We start from the raw sequence: 18,897 nt of genomic DNA, 5'->3' as shown, positions 1-18,897 counted from the left end.
CTTTCAACTGAGATTCTGTTGTGTACAAAAACCTCATTTTACAGATTTAAAAAAATTGAGGCCCAGAAACGTAGTGAAGATCACAGATCCTGAGTAACGGAGCTTATATTTTAATACCTTGCCTGTGTTCTTTTTAACACCTGGGTCTATCTGATTGGATTTGGCTTCATTTTGCAATACTGTGGTTGCAAAAGAGACCTCAAAACTTTTGTACCTGGTTTAATACCTTGGGCACAGACAATCATTCCCATCCCAGCCTAAGAACTTTTAGTTACTATGTACGCCATATGGAAGGATCATGTCTTCAGAACTCATTTGGTGCTTCACAGGGATTAATTTATCATATTCTCATAGAATTCAGCATTCTGGAAGTGGTGGAAGATAGAGATGGAGAGTATATTGTTGGAGTTGTGTTACTTTTAATTAGAGAGGGGTCATGGATAGATTTCAGGGAGTCGCTAAAGTTGGGTAGAAAAAATAACATTTTTGTTTTCATTAACCTCTAACTGAAATTGAGCATTTCTTTAATTATGAATGTAGGCAATGGACCGCAGTATCATTAGTTGTACCTGAGACTTTGTCACCATTAGAAATAATATATTTATATAATATTACAGTTGTGCATAAATCATAAAAATTTCATTTAGAGTTATCAATATTTGGAAATTACTGTAGTAAGACACAAAGTTGCCTATATTTAAAGTGTTAATAAGGAACTATACCTACATATTAATATTTTGCAAATTTGTTTTTTGCTATATATTAGTAACTCCATATATTGGGGTTCCCTTGCCATTCTATGCATTTTATTTTACATATATAAACACATTATTTTGAAAAGGGGCCCATAATCTTTGCCAAAATACCAAATGGGTCCATGACAATAAAACAATTAAGAACTTACTGTAAGGGCAATCATAAACTTGGCCCAGGGTCTGGGTTCTGATAGTTATGTTCAGTTTTACAATATTTTATACTCATCTACAAAGAATGGTAGTATGCTTATTATTAAAGGTCATTCAATTTAAATTGTTTTGATAATTTTTGATAATTAAATATTAGCATTGGAGATAACCTGGAATGTCACAACAATCACTGTAATTATAGCTTTGGAATTTTTAAAATCTGAAAGTTTTAGTGTATGATCCTAAATATTTGATGATTTAAAATAAGCCCTGGCAAATAGTGTTCTGCTTTTTGCTTCAAGAAAATAATTTTTATTTTTTCATTAGAATTGAAGTTGTCAATTCTCACAAGACTGATGTTTATGTTCCAACCTGCTCATTTAAACTATCTGTAATCTCCCATCTTTGAAAATACAGAATCGATTCCTTTCTTAATTTACCAAGTACCTAACACTGCATGGATTGTAAATACCTAGTCAATAAATATCCTGGTATCTTTTAAATGAAGGTCAAGTATGAAAGAAAAGTCACAGATATGCCAACTTAGGCAGTTGAATTAATAATTCTGTATTGAAAGGAATCATGTTTTATTCATATCCTTCCTAAATTATAAAACATCAACAAAACTCATGGAAAAATCAACAATGTGATGTTATTGCATCTACATGATCTCAAAATTAACATTTCCATATCTGTTCATCGTTGTCATCACCAGTACAAAATAAGAATAAAAATTTTAAAAACCTTAACAGCATGGTTGCTTAAATGCAGCAGTCTAGAAAGCAGTTAGAAATTTATGTAGCTATAATAGGTTCTAGGTTTAAAAGAAATCTAAAAGAATAAAACAAAAAATGATGAAAAAACCCAAAAGAGTGTAAAAACTAAGGGTGTGTTACCATGCACATCCATGCTATACATCTGCAACTCCATGGACAGTGACAACACATACAAGCAAATGAAAGCAGCTGACCACGTACCCACACACCTTGGCAGAGGTGCACTCCACACACGCCGGCCACCACCAAGACAGATGATCTCTGAAGTCCCTTCTAGACGATATCCTGATGAGCATGAGAAGGTCAGTGTATCTCCAACCCCAAAGTTCAGTCCTATTCGATTGCCATATTGGGGAATTCCAGGATCCTCACAAGGTTCAAGATTGTATTCTACAAATTGATGAGAGTGGGGCAGGAAGAGGAAAGGTGACAGGGCATGTGGAGTCAAGGATGATAACAAAAAAGAAAAATGATCATGCCAAGTTAGAAAGGCACTATTTCCACCCAATTCTACTTATGTAAACAATTCATTTTAAAATTTGATTTTCAGCCTCAGTCCAGGAATATGACTGACAAAGAAACCTGGCACAGATGTTATATGCCATTATTAAATTTGTTTTTTGACTATAGTGATTAAATGTAAGAACAAGAGGAGCTGGGGTACCATATTTTCAGAGACACTGGAAAGTATCCAGAGGAGGACAAATAGCATAGATTATCTCATGATTATGCCATATAAGGACTGGTTGAAGGAACTCAGACTATCCTAGAAGCAATACTTTAGAGAGAGGGGACATGACAGTTACCTTTAAACATCTGAAGGGCTGTTATTTAGAAGAGGAATTTATTAGACAACTTTTTTTTCTTCACCCATTAGAAACAAGTAAGGACAATGAGGGGAAATGATACAGAGCAGAACACTTCCCAATACAGCAAAACAAGATCAAAATGTAACTGTGGTGTATCAACAAAATAAATTTTAAAATAAAATAGAACATAGTATAGTGTGGTTTTCTAAGTGAATATGCAGCCCACAAAAATCCCTATGTACCATTTTTATTTGAGTTTGATAACACTGGTGGAAGATAATTTAGGCTCAATGTAAGGAAAAAGTTCTAAAAAATTAGAATATTCTGAGGTAGATGGGATCTTTCAGGAGGTAATGCATATGTCAGTCATAGAATCTTCAAGCAAAAGCTAGATGACTACTTATTGCATATGCTGTAAAATGATTCAAGCATGGCTTGGAATGAATGTCTTTTGGGCCCATTCCAACTCAGAAATTTTGTTCTGATTCAGGAAATCAATGTAAGCCCTAATTTTCATTAGACACTCTAAACCCATGGAAGAACTGACAAATTTTTGTTTGGCTTTTATACATGCCACAGTATGTTCCATATCAAGACAAAAGGCTATTCACATATTAGTATGTATCCTTAATATATCCTTTAATTTTATATAAATAAATTATAACTAAGTTCAATCTAAGTCTGACCCGTGTTTATCTTGCTTAGATTCTAAAAAGACTAGAATATCCAACCAACTGCCTTCACTGACTTTATCTATAATTTGGACTGTAATTATTTGGGCTGTAATTATTTGAGGTCATTTGAAGCCATTATTTCAATTAAGGCTGCTCAGTTCCATCTGGAAATCTTGTCTCTCCCCTCCCAAAACCCTAGTCACCAGTCATATGGCAAGGAAGACACTAAGCAGCAAACTTTGAATCTTCCAGGCTCTACTTACTCTGGTACTTCTAGAGTACAACCGATTCTTATTATGTTTAAGTTCTTATTTAATTTTAAGTTGGTCTAGATGGTAGATTGATGGACATGGAGTCAGAAAAACCTAAATTCCAATCCTGCCTCAGTTACTTATTAACTGTGTGGTCCTGGGTGAATAACTTAACCTCTATCAGCCTTAGTCTCTTCATCTATACAATGGAATGATAATAGCATCTATATCACAGGGTAGGATCAAATAGATACTATATGTCAAGTTATTACTATATTTTATATATATTGTTAATGTATCATTTTAATAACTAAAGTAAAATAGCAGGAACAGTGAAAAACAGAGGATTTGCCTAGTTTATTCTTTAAGTCCTGAATCTTATGTTACTGACTCTCTGAGTTGTCAATCAACATTAGGAGAGTCAGAAAAAGTTTAAATTATGTTATCTCCCTTTGGTTAGATGACTGACCTGATGCTAATTGAAAGTGCTGCCAGTCCATTACATTGATGGTATAAGGGAAAGGGAATGGGTTCTTCACTTTATGGCAAATTCCATATGTTTATGTGCCTCATGATTATGTCTGGCATCCCTTTAGTATAAAACTCCTGCAAACAATCCTGTAAAAGACCATTTCACAATATATTTGTTCATTATCACATAATAAATTTAAGTTGAGAGGCAGTATCATTTACTACATAGAGGTCAGTCTTGGAGTCAGGAAGATCTGGCTTCAAGTCCTACCTTTGGTAGATACTAACTACACATCTCTGGGCAAATCACTTGACCTCTAAATAGTCCAAGGAAAACTCTGAGACTAAAGATCAGGAGTTCTCAAACTTTTGTGTGTCAGGGGTGACTTTAGCAGTGTGTTGGAATAAATTATTTTCTCAGAACAATGTTTTAAAGTGAATAAAAGAAAGTACATAGGATTCCAAAGGAAACCAATGATATTGTAATGCAATTATCAAAATATTAAAACAACAACAACAGGCCCACAGATTCGAAGAAGACTGAGAATGACTTGATCTTCATCAAAGGGGGTATGTGGGGCATTTCCCTATATACATATAGTTCCCCTTTGATAAAGTAAGTCACAGATCTACACCCAAAAAAAAGCTAGTTAAACAAACAAAAAAACCCTGCTTATTCATGTTTTCTTACCAGAGAATGTAATGTTAAATCCTTCATATGATATTGAAAAATCCGAAATAAATCGCAATTGAGCCCTGAAATTTCCATAGAGACCAGCGTTGATTGTTGAAGGAAGTTCTGAGCCAGTGAGGCGTGCCAAGGGCTGAGTAAAACTGCCATTTTCAGTGATTAGTAAGTAGTCATGATGATCTTCCAAATGAAAGGTATGAAAGGTGAATTGTACTCCTGTTGGGGGTTAGGAGGAGAAACAAAGAAGATTAGACTTGCAAACCACATCATTAGCTCAAATGCAATTACATAATTGATTGAAAATAGGAATTTCATGATAATAGTGATCTCTGTAAATGAAGTTTTATATTTTAAAAGGCTTAAAGTATTCATCTAATATGTTCAAAATACTGTTATTTTATTTCTAGTTTGTTAAAAAATAAAATGATACAATCACTTTGAAATTAAATTTGAAAATTTGTGGCTAAAAGGGCAGATGATCTTTTCTGATAATGTCAAGTAAATGTAAAAACAAATAAGCAACTTTTGATTTTAACAGAAGTTCAACTTTTAATATTTCAAAATACATTCTCCCCAAGTTATAAATGTGATTTCATAATTCTTTCATTGCAACAAAACAGATGATAAGTACTGATGATTTAAAAGTAGCTTGTTTTTAAACACTGGAATCATTTCCAAATATGAATTTTGTATTCCTATTTTTTCTAATTGTGTCAATTTGTAATAAACATATTATGCGACATAATTCTTTATTATATCTATCTCCACTGATACAATGGCCAATTTATCTGCAACAGTTTCAGAGAGTTGCCTAAGGTCATGAAATATTAAGTGATTTGCTCGGGGTCACTACTAACATATGATGTATTAAAGGCAAGACCTTAACCTAGATAATCCAGAACTAGCTATCTAGTCACAATGTCATGTTGTCTTTCATTATTTATAAGATTTTTTCATTTCTTTGAGTTTCAATCATAAAACTTAGGGTTTCCTTACCAATCAGGCTTTATGTGAGCATTGGACCCCATGTTAACCTATAATAACAAGAAAATATGGGAGAATGCCACTGATTTTAATGGAAGGTTTGAAGAGTAGTCCCCATAAAACTGGGTAAAGATTTTTTTAAATGGCTAAAACAAAGAATTATTTTAAAGCTGGCAATGATCAATGTGAAGAGAAGACAATAAAAGGCATACAAAATATAAAATGGAACAGGAGAGATTTAGATGAGCTAACAGAAAAGAAAGGACATGCTGGAGCCAGAAAAGGAACTCCTGCATTTGTTATATTAGGGTGCATTTTGTTAGCTTTCTTAGTTTCCAGCAGAGGGCTTTGGTTATGCACCCTTGAAACCTTAAATTTTAGCCACAATACTGCCAGTGATGTCATTAGATTTTTGTATTAATAGAAAAGAGTAATGAGGGAGAAGAACAATGACTCTTTTTTTTCTCTGTGTCCAAGACGGAAATAGTTCACTCTTATGTGGTTTTTAAAGTATATAAAGCACAAGAAAACACAAACTCTCCCCCTCTGAGAAATTAAGGGAATGTATTTCATTATATTTATGGCTTCTAAATTCCAAATTCTCCTCCTTTTAACAGCAAACTCTCTATAAACTATATCCATAAATGAATTTGTGAATGAGTAAATAAATGAATTGAACAAATAGATAAATACATAAATATAAAAATGATCCACTCTGGGCTAACACATTCTCCCACTGTTAAGCAGAGGTCAGGGTACATATATAAATGTAACAGAGATAGCCTAATCTCCCTGCCAGCATGATGAAGTTCTCATATACCCAATGCTTTGGCTTTCTGGGCTGACAGAAAGTAGATAGTCTGATGATGTCAGATGCTGATCTGGTAATGGGTACTGAAGCTGAAATAAACTGGGACTGGGAAGAAAAATGGTGACTGGGATATATTTGTTCTCCTGCTCTGCTACTGGCAGTGCCTAATTTGTGGTAGTCAGACACGGCCATGTTTCTATTACCCTCTGGGTAATTTATGAAACCCCCATTTCCATTTTCATGCTGAGGGTTACAAAGACAAAGCAGTAGTGAACAGATCCAGATAATTGTTTTAAATTGTGAACCATGGTGAAGCAAAAATCCTGAAAACCTGGGGAGGAAACCTGTGTTTCTACATCTGTATACTGGTGTGATGATTAAAAATATGAGAAATAGTTTCCGAGTAACATCATCATTTTATTAATATGCTGTAAGCAAATTAATAAAAGAATAATCATCTGGCTGACTCTCTCAGACTAAAGACCCCTAATGATGGTGGGGTCACAGATTATATGCGCTTAGAAGAGGAGGTAATTCTGAGGAATGCCTAATAACCTCTGATTGGTCAACTTAATTTGGAGGTAGGCTATATTAAAATGAAGGTCTGATCACAGATCACCTCCTAACCTAGGGTTAACTATTAATCTTCACTCCAGACCAAACTTTTATTGCTCTAACAAGAATTTAGAAGGGTTATTCTTATCAAGATTCCTAAAAGTTGGGAGCATCTAGGTGGTGCAGTGGATAAAGCAACAGCCCTGGATTCAGAAGGACCTGAGTTCAAATCCAACCTCAGACACTTGACACTTACTAGCTGTGTGACCCTGGGCAAGCCAGATTCCTAAAAGTTAATAGCTGTGACCAGGGACAAGGAGAGTATCATATCTTATAGGTTTATATCTCTGACCAGGACCAAGAAGAGTTAAATTTATTTTATCAAGAAAGAATTTGGAATGGGGGAGGAAGTCAGGATTCTATCTCCAAGGTATTCATTATAAAGATCATTTCTCACATTGGGATTTCTTACATGGATTTAGGAGCAAGAGAAGAGAAAAGTACTGAGGCTGAGCAGCAAATTACAAACATTATATGTAGGGGTTTAGACTTGTAAAGAATATCAGAGATTAAATTTGAGGAGAAATTTCAGAGATTGAGGAAAATTGAAATGAGAATCTTCGGGTCTTTATTTCACTTCCTGTTTCCACAAGAAAAGGTTGAAAAACAAAGCCTAGGATAAATGAAGATTACGCTTCCCAAGATTTATCAAAACAAATTATATAAAAGGGAGAATCACCATCTTGCCTGAGAGGATGAAGTATTAGTAATAGGGGCAAAGGATTGATGACTATGAACAACTGATGGGGAGGTTACAAACTGGATTGATGGCAGAAAAGTGAAAGCTGAGAGAACTAATTGAATGGAAGCAGTGTAGTTTAATTTCCTTGAATTATTGCTATTCTTTTATTCCTCCTTTTTCTTCAAAAAATAAGTAAGTTGCTACAACTATGTCAAAATTAAATTTGATAGGTGCTGGTTCAAAAAGAAGCAGATGAGATGTTATTATAAATTCAAGAAACTGTTAAAAGAATAAATGTGCAGTCCTTTGATTTTAAGAGAACTACAACTTCTGGACAACTTTCCCTCCCTACTGCTACTAATTTTACTGCTACTGCTGTTTCTGTTGCTAATGCTACTACTAGAATAAGTAGTTATTAAGCTAACATTTATATAGCATTTTGCTTTACACGTATTACTTCATTTGATCCTCACAACAAACCTAGGAGTTAGGTGGTGTTGTTTTCCATATTTTGTGTATGAGGGAAATAAGGCCCAGATTCTGGGTTGCTGTCAATTAGTGAATCCATTCTACATGCACTTTCCCATATTTCCTTGGTCCAGAATTAGGGAGTCACCTGGCTATCACTCATTTCCTGCTTCTTCCCTTGTCACTCCCTTTGCTGGTGGACAAAGCTAGAGGCTTTGGGGAGTTTCAGTTTTCTTAACTGTTTACTTTTATCTTTATGCTATTTAAACTGTTACAAAAACTGAATGGCTCCCTGCTCTCCCAAAATGGGTAACTATTACTAACTTCTAGTGAATTATTTGGTCACAGGTAATACTGGCAGAGGGAGCCTGGAAAATATATATATTTTTTTAAATTTATGAATTCTTGGGCAAGAAACTGAACACCACAGGGGTACACAGGTTATATTTTCCATACTGTTTCACATTGAAGACAAGGGATGTGGGAGAGAAAAACTTATCTGGGAAGTTAAATGCTGGCTAACAAATTTGTGTTTAAAAACTGGATTTGGATTTCTCTAACATTAATAAATGAGAATTGCAGGCTTCTAGCCAATGATGCAATGTACTTGCTAAGGTTGGTAGAGAATATATCTGTGCTGATTTGAAAATCTCATCAAAAGGACTTTAAGATACAATTAACTACTTACTTTTACAACTGCCTGAATAACCAGGAAGAGTGGCTAAAACAAATGAAGAATATCAGCTCGTACACCTATGCATTAATGAATGTCCAAGAATTAGGCATTAAACAAGAAGAACTAGAGGTCCTGATACAGGGAGACACACTGAGCTCATAGACATCAAAAGACTTGATGGGACAAAAATCCATGACTAGAATATAGCTCTGCATAGGTATGCCTTATTCAAAAAAAAAAAAAAGAGTAGAGATAAGAAGAGGTAGAAATGAATATAAAAATAAATAATCATTTGAAGAAATTGAGGAATCAGAATATAGAAGTACAGTGAAGATCATTTGGGTAAAGATTGGGAGAGAAACAGAAGGGAAGAACAGAAAGTTTTATGATAGACTAATGGAACAGAAAGAAGAAATCTGTAAGGAATTCAAGAAACATCACAGAACTGCCACAGAGCAGGCAGTGATGGGAGTCTACATGTATACAGATATCTGCTACCCTTCTTTGTCAAAAGCAGAATAGCCAATAACTTCTTAACATAATAATAATAATAATAAATATTTATCATTTATATAACACTTTGAGATTTACTAAGTGCATTACAACTATTATCACAATGATAGGAAGAAGGTGATATTGTTGTCCCCATTTTACACATAAGAAAACTGAAGCAGAAAGAAGTTAAGTGATTTGCCCAGAGTCACACAGCTTGTTCTTGTTGTTGGTCATTTGTTTTAGTTGTGTTCAATTCTTTGTGACCTAATTTGGGATTTTCTTGGCAAAGATACTGGAGTGATTTGCCACTTCCCTCTCCAGCTCATTTTACAGATAAGGAAACTGAGGGAAACAGGGTTAAGTGACTTGCACAGGGTCACATAGCTAGTAAATATCTGAGGCCAGTTTTGAACTCGAATAATCTTCCTGACTCAGGCATGACACTCTATCTACTATGCCATCTACTTGCCCTTTCTGATAATTCCATCTTTCAAAAGGCAGAAAAATCAAAAGGACATTCTATACTGGCTGCTATTATAATTCAAAGCTTCTTAAACTGTCATGACCCCATGGATCATATAATGTGGGGTTTGAGAAAAATTTGACCACAGTAAAAGGTTATGTATACCTATCTTATGTACTTATATAACTGGGATCAAATAAAAATGTCTCAGGTAAAAAGGTAGCAAGTAGAAAAAATTTAAGAAGCCCTGATCTAATTTACAGGGTCAGAAACTGTCTTCTGGAGTTGAAATAAAAGGAACTATAGAGTAAAGTATCCATTCTCTCTAAGAGTTTGGGGTAAGATAAGAAAGCTAGGCATAGTGCAAAATGCATCCTGTATTTTCATCCTATCTTTGAAAATATTCAGGGGGCAGCTAGGTGGCGCAGTGGATAAAAGCACCAGCCCTGGATTCAGGAGGACCTGAATTCAAATCTGACCTCAGACACTTGACACTTACTAGCTGTGTGACCCTGGGCAAGTCACTTAAACCTCATTGCCCCCACAAAAAGAAAGAAAGAAAGAAAGAAAGAAAGAAAGAAAGAAAGAAAGAAAGAAAGAAAGAAAGAAAGAAAGAAAGAAAGAAAGGAAGGAAGAAAGAAAGAAAGAAAGAGAGAGAGAGAGAGAAAGAGAGAGAGGGAGTGAAAGAAAGAAAGAAAGAAAGAAAGAAAGAAAGAAAGAAAGAAAGAAAGAAAGAAGGAAAGAAAGAAAGAAAGGTCCTATAGGACAAAATTATATAGGTGAACTAAGTCTGGGAGACATGGGGAATCCTCAAGAATAAAATCCTCCCCCACTAAAAAAAAAAAAAAAAGCACAAAGGGAAATTAATCATTCCAATGAGGAGGAGAAAATGGGTGTTGTATGTTCATTAGGAACTCATCAATCAACTTAGAATCAATATATAGATATAGATATACATATATACACACACATGTATATATGTGCATATCCATAAACATACATACATACACATGCATACACATATACATATACACATATATATCCATTCATCACATACACCCAGAAAGAGGAGATGGCAGATAATAGAAGATGAACATAAAAGGGTGGCAAGTCCGGTTTAAAAAATAGTATGAGGAATACTAAAAATCAGAGTGTTCTGAGGCTGTCGAGAAAAGTGAACGAAGTACAAGAGAATGGTTGTTATTTATTATATTAGGTTATATTGGGAGAAAGTGTAGGATCAAACAAGGGAGAGGCCTACTGCCTGGGGGGATATGATGATAACTGACAACAGAGAGAAGACCATTGATTATTTCTCAATTACTTTTTGGTTATGTATTTTTTTTTCTTTCAAGGACAATGAACTGTGCCCTGGAAATGATAGAAGAGAAATGGCTATCAGAGAGCTGAAATAGATGAGATTTTCTTTCAAGGAAATTTAAATATATATATATATATATATATATAAATGTCATGCTTTAATTTTAAGAGTAGGGGCTCTACTCTCACTCACCACATATATCCAATTAGTTGCCAAAATTTTGCCATTTTTGCTCCCACATCTCTCATATACCTTTTTCTCACTAGTCACATAGCTACTAATCTGGGTAAAGTTTTCATTACCTCTTGATTAGTTTGTTGTAATAGTGTCCTAACGTGTCTCTCTACCTCAAGTTTCTCCACACTCCCATCCTCCTCAAAGCTGTAAAAGTCATTATCCTAAAGGACAGGTTTGACAGTATAGCCTCAATAAACTCCAGTGGCTCCTTATTATTTCTAGGATCAAATATGAACTGCTCTTTTTGACATTTATAAACAATATATTGTAAGATTTGGTTTTTTTAAATTCATTCTGATATGCATTTCCATTTAAAGGGTGAGTTTGTCCCGCTCACATTTATAGTTATGATAACCATTTATTTCCCTACATGCTATTTTTGCTTGTTTGTCCCCCCTCTCTCTTACCCCCACACTTTCCCCCCTCACAAGTGTTTTACTTGTGACCACTGCCTTCCCCAATATCCCCTTCCTTTTAGCAGTCTCTCCTGCCCCTTCTATTATCCCCATCTCTTAACTCCCTTATAGGGTAAGATAGATTTCTATATACAACCAAGTGTATATGTTATTTCCTCTTTGAGCCAATTTTGATAAGGGTAAGGTTTAAGTTTTACTGCCCCCCCATATTCTTCTCCATTTTAATAGTTCTTTCATGCCTCTTTTATGTGGGATCATTTATTCTCATTCAATCCCCCCTCCTTCCAGTTCAATTTCTCACCCTTTTATTTTTGTTTGGCAGGGGAGAGTATCATCCCATCATGTTACTTATAACCATATCCTCTGTGTATATATATATATATATATATATATATATATATATATATATATATATGTATGTATGTATGTATGTATATATGTATATGTGTATATATATATGTATATATGTATATATATATATATTCCTTCTAATTGTTCCTATAAGTAATAAAGTTAAGACTTCCAAATATTATCTTGTCTCATATATGAATTTCTTAATTTTTTTCTTTCTTCTTTTTTACCTTTTATGTTTCCCTTGAGTCTTGTATTTGGCAGTCAAATTTTTTGTTCAGTTCTGGCCTTTTAATTAATATGGCCTCCTCTATTTCATTAAATATCCATTTTTCCCCCGATAGATTATATTCAATTTTGCTGGGTAGGTGATTCTTACTTGTAAACCTAACTTCCTTTGCTTCTGGTGTATCATATCCTAAGCCCTCCAGTTCTTTAATATGGAAGCTGCCAAATCCTGTGTATTCCTGACTGTAGTTCCATGTTTTTTTAATTAATTGTTTCTTTTTGGCTGTTTGCAATACTTTCTCTTTGATATGTGAGCTCTGGAATTTGTTTATGATGTTCCTGGGAGTTTTCATTTTAGAACTGCTTTCAGGAAGTGATTGATGAATTCTTTCAATTTCTATTTTCCCCTCTGGTTCTAATATACCAGGGAAGTTTTCTTTGATAATTTCTTGAAAGATATTATCCAGGCTTTTTTATCATGGCTTTCAGGGAGTCCAATAATTCTTATATTATCTCTCTCAGATCTATTTCCTAGGTCAGTTGTTTTCCAAAAACAAATTTCACATTTTCTAATTCTTTTTAATTTGTTTTATTGTATCTTGATGTCTAACAGAGTCATTCATTTACATTTGTTCAATTCTAATTTTTAAGGAATTATTTTCTTCAGTGACCTTTTGTCCTTCTTTTTCCATTAAGCTAATTCTGTTTTTTAGGGAGTCATTTTCCTCAGTAAATTTTTGTATAGCTTTTCCCATACTATTGACACTTTTTTTCATGATTCTCTTGAATTGCTCTCATTTCTTTTCCAAATTTTTCTTCTACTTCTCTACTTTGCTTTTTAAAGTGCTTTTTAAGTTCTTCCAGGAATTATTTTTGGGCCTGAGACCAAATTACATTTTTCTTTGAAGTTTCATCTGTAGCCATTTTGGCACTATTGTCCTCCTCTAAGTTTATGCTTTAATCTTCCCTATCACCAGAGTAATTTTCTCTAGTCAAACTTTTGTTTTGTTTTGTTTTTTGTTCATTTTTATTCCTTTTTTGTTTTTTGTAACTTTGGTGTTTTTAATGTGAGAGTTGGGTGTTCCAAATTTTTGTGTTGGGGTTCTGGGTCTTACTGGTGACTTTCACTGGGCTGCAGGGTTTAAGCTGCTTGCTTTCTCTGTAGGGTAAGCTCTCCTTCTAGCATGTATTGGGGGGTAGGTCCTCCCTGTGTTGGTGGTGGGTTTTGGGGGTAGGGCCTTGCTGTTTGGCTCAGGCTACTCACTTCCCTAGGGGGCTGCTGGTTTTCAGGAGGGTGGGGACTTGGTGGACTACCCCTTGGAGCTCACTCCCCTCCCACCCAGATAAGATAGAAATTCCTACAGGGATGGTAAGCTGCTGGCCTACTCCTGAAACAATTCTGAGGCAATTTTCTAGTTGTTTGGAGAGGAAATTTGGGAGGGTTCCTTACTCACTCTACCATTTTAGCAACAAAAATCCTTCTTTTTGCCATTTAAGGCTCTTCAACACATAGATTCATATAAAATTTTTGGTTTCCTTACAAGTCATTCACCTCCAGGCACTCTATGGTTCAGCCTCATTACCTTTATGCTTCATGCACATCCAATCTCCATGCCTTTCACTGCATATCCCCCATTACTAAAAGAGGGTCATGGTTTTCACCTCCATCTCTTGGAATCCCTGGTTTCTTTTAAGACTTAGTTCAAGCTCTACTTTCTGCATTGGGCCTTTCATGCTCTTCCTAGCTTCTAGTACCTCACTGACTGCCTATCAATCCCAAGTTTTTCTTATATATGTTCTAATTATGGTTGAGTATACCTAACCATGCATATGTGCTCTCCCTTGTTGAAACATAAGCTCATTGTGGGTAGGAGCTATTTTTAAAATTTTTAATATTTTTGTATTTTGTATTCCTACTGCCTAGTTATTGCCTGGCAGTTACTAGTTGGTATAGTTGGTAGTTAATAAATCTGTGTTTATTAGACAGATGATTGCCTGAATGTTTTCTGTGTCAGTATCATGTTTTTTATCAGTATCATTTGTGCCCACAGGAATAATCAGAAGTAGGTAGTAGTCACCCAATTTATAAGTTTCAGGACATTCCTTATCCTAGATACATGTACTGGGAAGGAAATAGACATCTCCATTACCATTAGATTAACAAAAAGATGCCTCAATACCTCCAAATGAACAACTTCCATTATTCTTCTCTTTCTGATCCTTATCATATACTCTTCCAAATAGGATAATATTTGAACCTCAAACATCAGAATTTAGAGGAAAAGGAGTAGGACAAAGAGGATAATAATGGCTAGCATTCATATAGCACTTACATTCTATAGGGTATTGGACCAACTGCTTTATAAATATTATTTAATGTGATCCTCATAACAACTTTGGGAGGTACATGCTATTATTATCCCTATTTTATAGATAAGGAAACTGAGGCAAAATGGTTAAATGACTTGTCTAAATTTTCAAAGCTAATAAGTATCTGAGGCTAGATTTGAACTAAAAAACATCTTCCTGACTTTAGGCCTAATGCTATAACCACTGAGTTAGCTAGCTAACAAGCAAATGCTTTCTTCTCAGAGTGTCTTCCTCTTCAAAGAGTGCCTTAATTTTTTTCTCACTTTTATGTTTTTAATAATCCTAATTTTTCCTTTATACCACAGTGTGTTATTTTTCCACTTTTCCAGCCTCCTCATGCAGGTGAGAACTACTCTTTCTCTCTTCAAATTCTTTTAGATATTTCTTTTACATTAAAAGTCCTCTTCCAAGTTTTTTAAGGAAGCTTCCTTTTTACCTATTAACCTGCGGTTTGAAGAGCAGAATGTCATAAAAAATCCTTTACTTAGATTTGAATAACTATTTTGATAAAGTCTCATGATCTCATTCAGAATATGAAGAGATGCAGGATAGATGACAGTACAAGTGTATAGATATTGACTGGTTAAATGGTCAGATTCAAAGAGTAGTAACTACTTCTGAGGCATTATCTGGGAAGGAAGTCTCTAGTAGAGCACTTAAGAGATTTTTGGCCCCATATTGTTTAACATAATAATCAGTGAATTAGATAAAGGAACAGCTGCCAAGCTGATCAAATTTTCAATGACCAAAGCTGGAAGGGATAAGCTAACAATATAAATTGTAGATATAATCTTTATATAAGGTAACATATAACAACATTTTCATTGTTCAAATAGATTTTGATAGGCTAGAGAACTGGGCTGAATTGAACAATGGGGCACTCAATAGGGCAAAGGTAAAGTTTTAAATCTCAATTAAAAAATAAATTTTAAAGGAAGATGGGAAAACCATGGGTAGATAATAGGTTGTCTAAAAAGAAAAATGGTCTGTCAATTAAGTGGATTACAAGTTCATTATAAGTCAACAGTGTGGTATGAAAGCTAAGAAAATAAATGTGATCCCAGCTACATTAAGTGAAGTGTAGTATCCAGAAATAGGGATTTCTATTTTCGGTCCTGGTCAGCTTTACTACATTTTCTGACATTTCAAGAAAGAGAAGTAACTGGAAGATGTCAAGCGGAGGGCAACCAGGATATTAAAGGATGACTTGAAAGAATTGAGGACGTTAAGCCTGGAGAGGACAAGACTCAAGAGAAAATGTGTAGTAGTTGCTTCCTTCAACTGTCTATTGAACATCTCAAACTGGATGTCCTGTAGACATCTCAACATGTCCAAAACTGAACTCATTATCTTCCCCACAAAATCCTTCCCCTTGCCAACCTTACTGTTATTGGCTATGACATTATCATCCTCCTAGTCACTCAGATTTGCAGCCTAGGTGTCATTTTCAACTTCTCATTCTCACACCCCTATATCCAATTTGTTGACAATGTCACAATATCTCTTTCATATGCTCTCTTCTCTCCTCTGACACTACAACCACCCTGGTATAGGCCCCATCACCTCACTTTTGTGTTATTTATATAGCCTTCTGGTTTATCTCCCTAAGACAAATCTCTTCCCACTTCAGTCTACCATCTGGAGGTTTGACCATGTCACCCTTTAACTCGTGTCTGGTACATAGTATAAATATGATAAATGTTTATTTTCTGACTTCTCAATAAACTCCAGTGGATCTCTAAAGCTTCAAATATAAAAATTCTTTGGTTTTCAGATCCCTTTTTAATCTGCTTCCACCTCTACTTTTCCAGTCTTATACTTTACACCAACCATTCCCTCTCTCCTTGTACCCTATAATCCAGTGACACTGGTCCTGGAACAACACCTTCCATCTCTCAATTCCAAGCATTTTCACTGGCAGTCCCTCATGCCTAGAATACTCTCCCTCTTAATCTTTACCTCCTGGCTTTTCTAACTTCCTTCAAGTTCCAGCTAAAATCTCACCTTTTAAGTGAAGTCTTCTCTAATATCTCTTAATTTTAGTACCTTTTGACTGTTAATCAATTCCAATGAATAATGTATATAGCTTATTTGTACATAGTTGTTTGTATGTTTCTCTTTCATTAGACTGTGAACTCATCAAGAGCAGAGACTGTAAACCTTTGTTTGCATTCCTAGAACTCAGCATAGTGTTTGGCACATAGCATGGACTGAATAAATATTTATTGACTAACCAAAAGCAAAGGACAGTCATATAAGTGGCCCTTTTACAGAAGCAATGATATTGTTGATAGAATTATTAGCTTACTGAGGATAGAAAATTATGGCTACAGCATAAATGCGAACACCCCATAGTCTATTCAGTTTTACTGTAAAATACTTCCTTCTCTACATACTTTCCTGAAGTAAGCAAGATTGCTACTTCTTTGTTGTGATTCTCCCCCACCCCTAGTAACTTGTGGTCAACTTCCCTTCCAAACTCCACTTACTTAATGAGCACTTTCTCTTAGCACTTTTATAGCCTCACCCGCCCTCCTTTTTCTTGTCATACCAAAGTCCTCCTCCAATTGGATTTTGTTCCTCCTCCTAGTACCAGTCTTCTTTTGTTTCATCCTTTTCCTCCATTGAATCTTTCTGTTCCAGTTAAATTCTCTTTTTCTTGTCCTTTTTCAGTTTATTGAAGCTTCTAAACTTTTTCTACCCAAATTATATTTCTAGTTTTTCCATAATATTGAAGGTCTTACAGATATTCTACTTTCCAACTACTGCTAATCCCTTGCAATTAGAGAAGTCCCTTCACATTCCAATCCTGAGTTATTTCATCTTTATGAGAGAAATGAATTTTAGTTCCTTCTAAATCCATTGCTCATAGAATTCACATAAGAGCAAGAATAAATTCAGTCATATAACCATTTATTAAATACTATATTTGTAAAGCATTGTGCTAGATGATGAAGAAACAAATACAAAAAGGAAAGATAATTCCTTCCCTTAAGGAGGCCACCTTCTGTAGCAAGGGTAAGGGAGGAGTTTGATAAGAAACATATATCAGTAAAACACTAGGTAAATTGAGGAGAGAAAAAGTATTAACAGTAGTGATCATGGAAGGCCCAAAAAAGGTGCCACCTCATTTGAGCCTTGAAGGAATACCAAGATTCGGAGACAGAGATAAGAATAAGTATATTCTTGGGCATCTAAGTGGCGCAGTGGATAGAGCACCGGCCCTGGATTCAGGAGTACCTGAGTTCAAATCCGGCCTCAGACACTTAACACTTACTAGCTGTGTGACCCTGGGCAAGTCACTTAACCCCAATTGCCTCCCTTAAAAAAAGTATATTCTTATCATTCATGGGAAATGACTTCTCTAAATTCCCAGAGGCAGAAGATGAATTGCCAAGTTCATAGAACAGCTAATAGTCCAGTCTGGCTGGAACACAGAGCTTGGGAAATGTAGTGTAAAATAAGCCTGGAATTGTTACAGACACCATCAAGAAGAGAGTACAGTGAGTCAATTGAAGACAGTCAAGGAGAGAATCTTGGGGAGCATGATTCTAAAGGAGAACTAAAGATAAAAAACAATAAACAGAAAAGGGCATTCCTAGGAGAAGAAAATAATATACTTAATCTGCCATGTAATAATAGTATAATGTAATGGCACAAGAACCAAGTAAGGCAAATAGATTTGGTGAGTGCATCACTGGTGATGTTTAAGCAGTCACTAGAATGTTTCCAGCAAAAGCAGGAACATAGTTGTGTTGAAGAGTGATTGGGTGAAAATACAGTGTAAAATACAAGTGTAGCCTATTCTGCAAAATTTTGGTGGAAAGGCTGTTAAGTGGATATTAGGGTCAAAGATAACAATTAAAGGCAGAGCTGATGGAGAGAATGTATGAGACTCTGTGACAAGCATTGAGAAAAACATTGCAGCACTACTGGCTAAATAATACTGAATCATAATATTGTTAGGAGCTCAAATAGCATACCCCAGTGCAGAATTTCTTAACTTGGTAGACAGATTTCAGACTGGGACAGGCTATAAAACTGGAAGGTAGAATGAATTATATCTTTATTTTCATTGTTGTGGTTTGTCCTTCATTTTTTTTTTTAGTGAGGCAATTGGGGTTAAGTGACTTGCCCAGGGTCACACAGCTAGTAAGTGTTAAGTTTCTGAGGCCGGATTTGAACTCAGGTACTCCTGACTCC

At 35.1% G+C, this 18,897-nt stretch overlaps 1 protein-coding gene across 1 annotated transcript in view; it reads right to left on the bottom strand.

Annotated features, from left to right (window-relative positions):
* CSMD3 (CUB and Sushi multiple domains 3) overlaps positions 1 to 18,897 on the bottom strand; it is a 1,584,452-nt gene that overhangs the window by 474,810 nt on the left and 1,090,745 nt on the right. The window contains 2 exon segments of the mRNA XM_043974157.1: positions 1,883 to 2,071; positions 4,578 to 4,793. Of these exon segments, the coding sequence (XP_043830092.1) occupies positions 1,883 to 2,071; positions 4,578 to 4,793 (405 nt within the window).

The sequence above is a fragment of the Dromiciops gliroides genome, chromosome 1 (assembly GCF_019393635.1).
Source record: "Dromiciops gliroides isolate mDroGli1 chromosome 1, mDroGli1.pri, whole genome shotgun sequence".
In the NCBI taxonomy this organism is placed as follows: Eukaryota; Metazoa; Chordata; class Mammalia; order Microbiotheria; family Microbiotheriidae; genus Dromiciops; species Dromiciops gliroides.
This window is presented reverse-complemented; position numbering and strand designations above follow the sequence as displayed.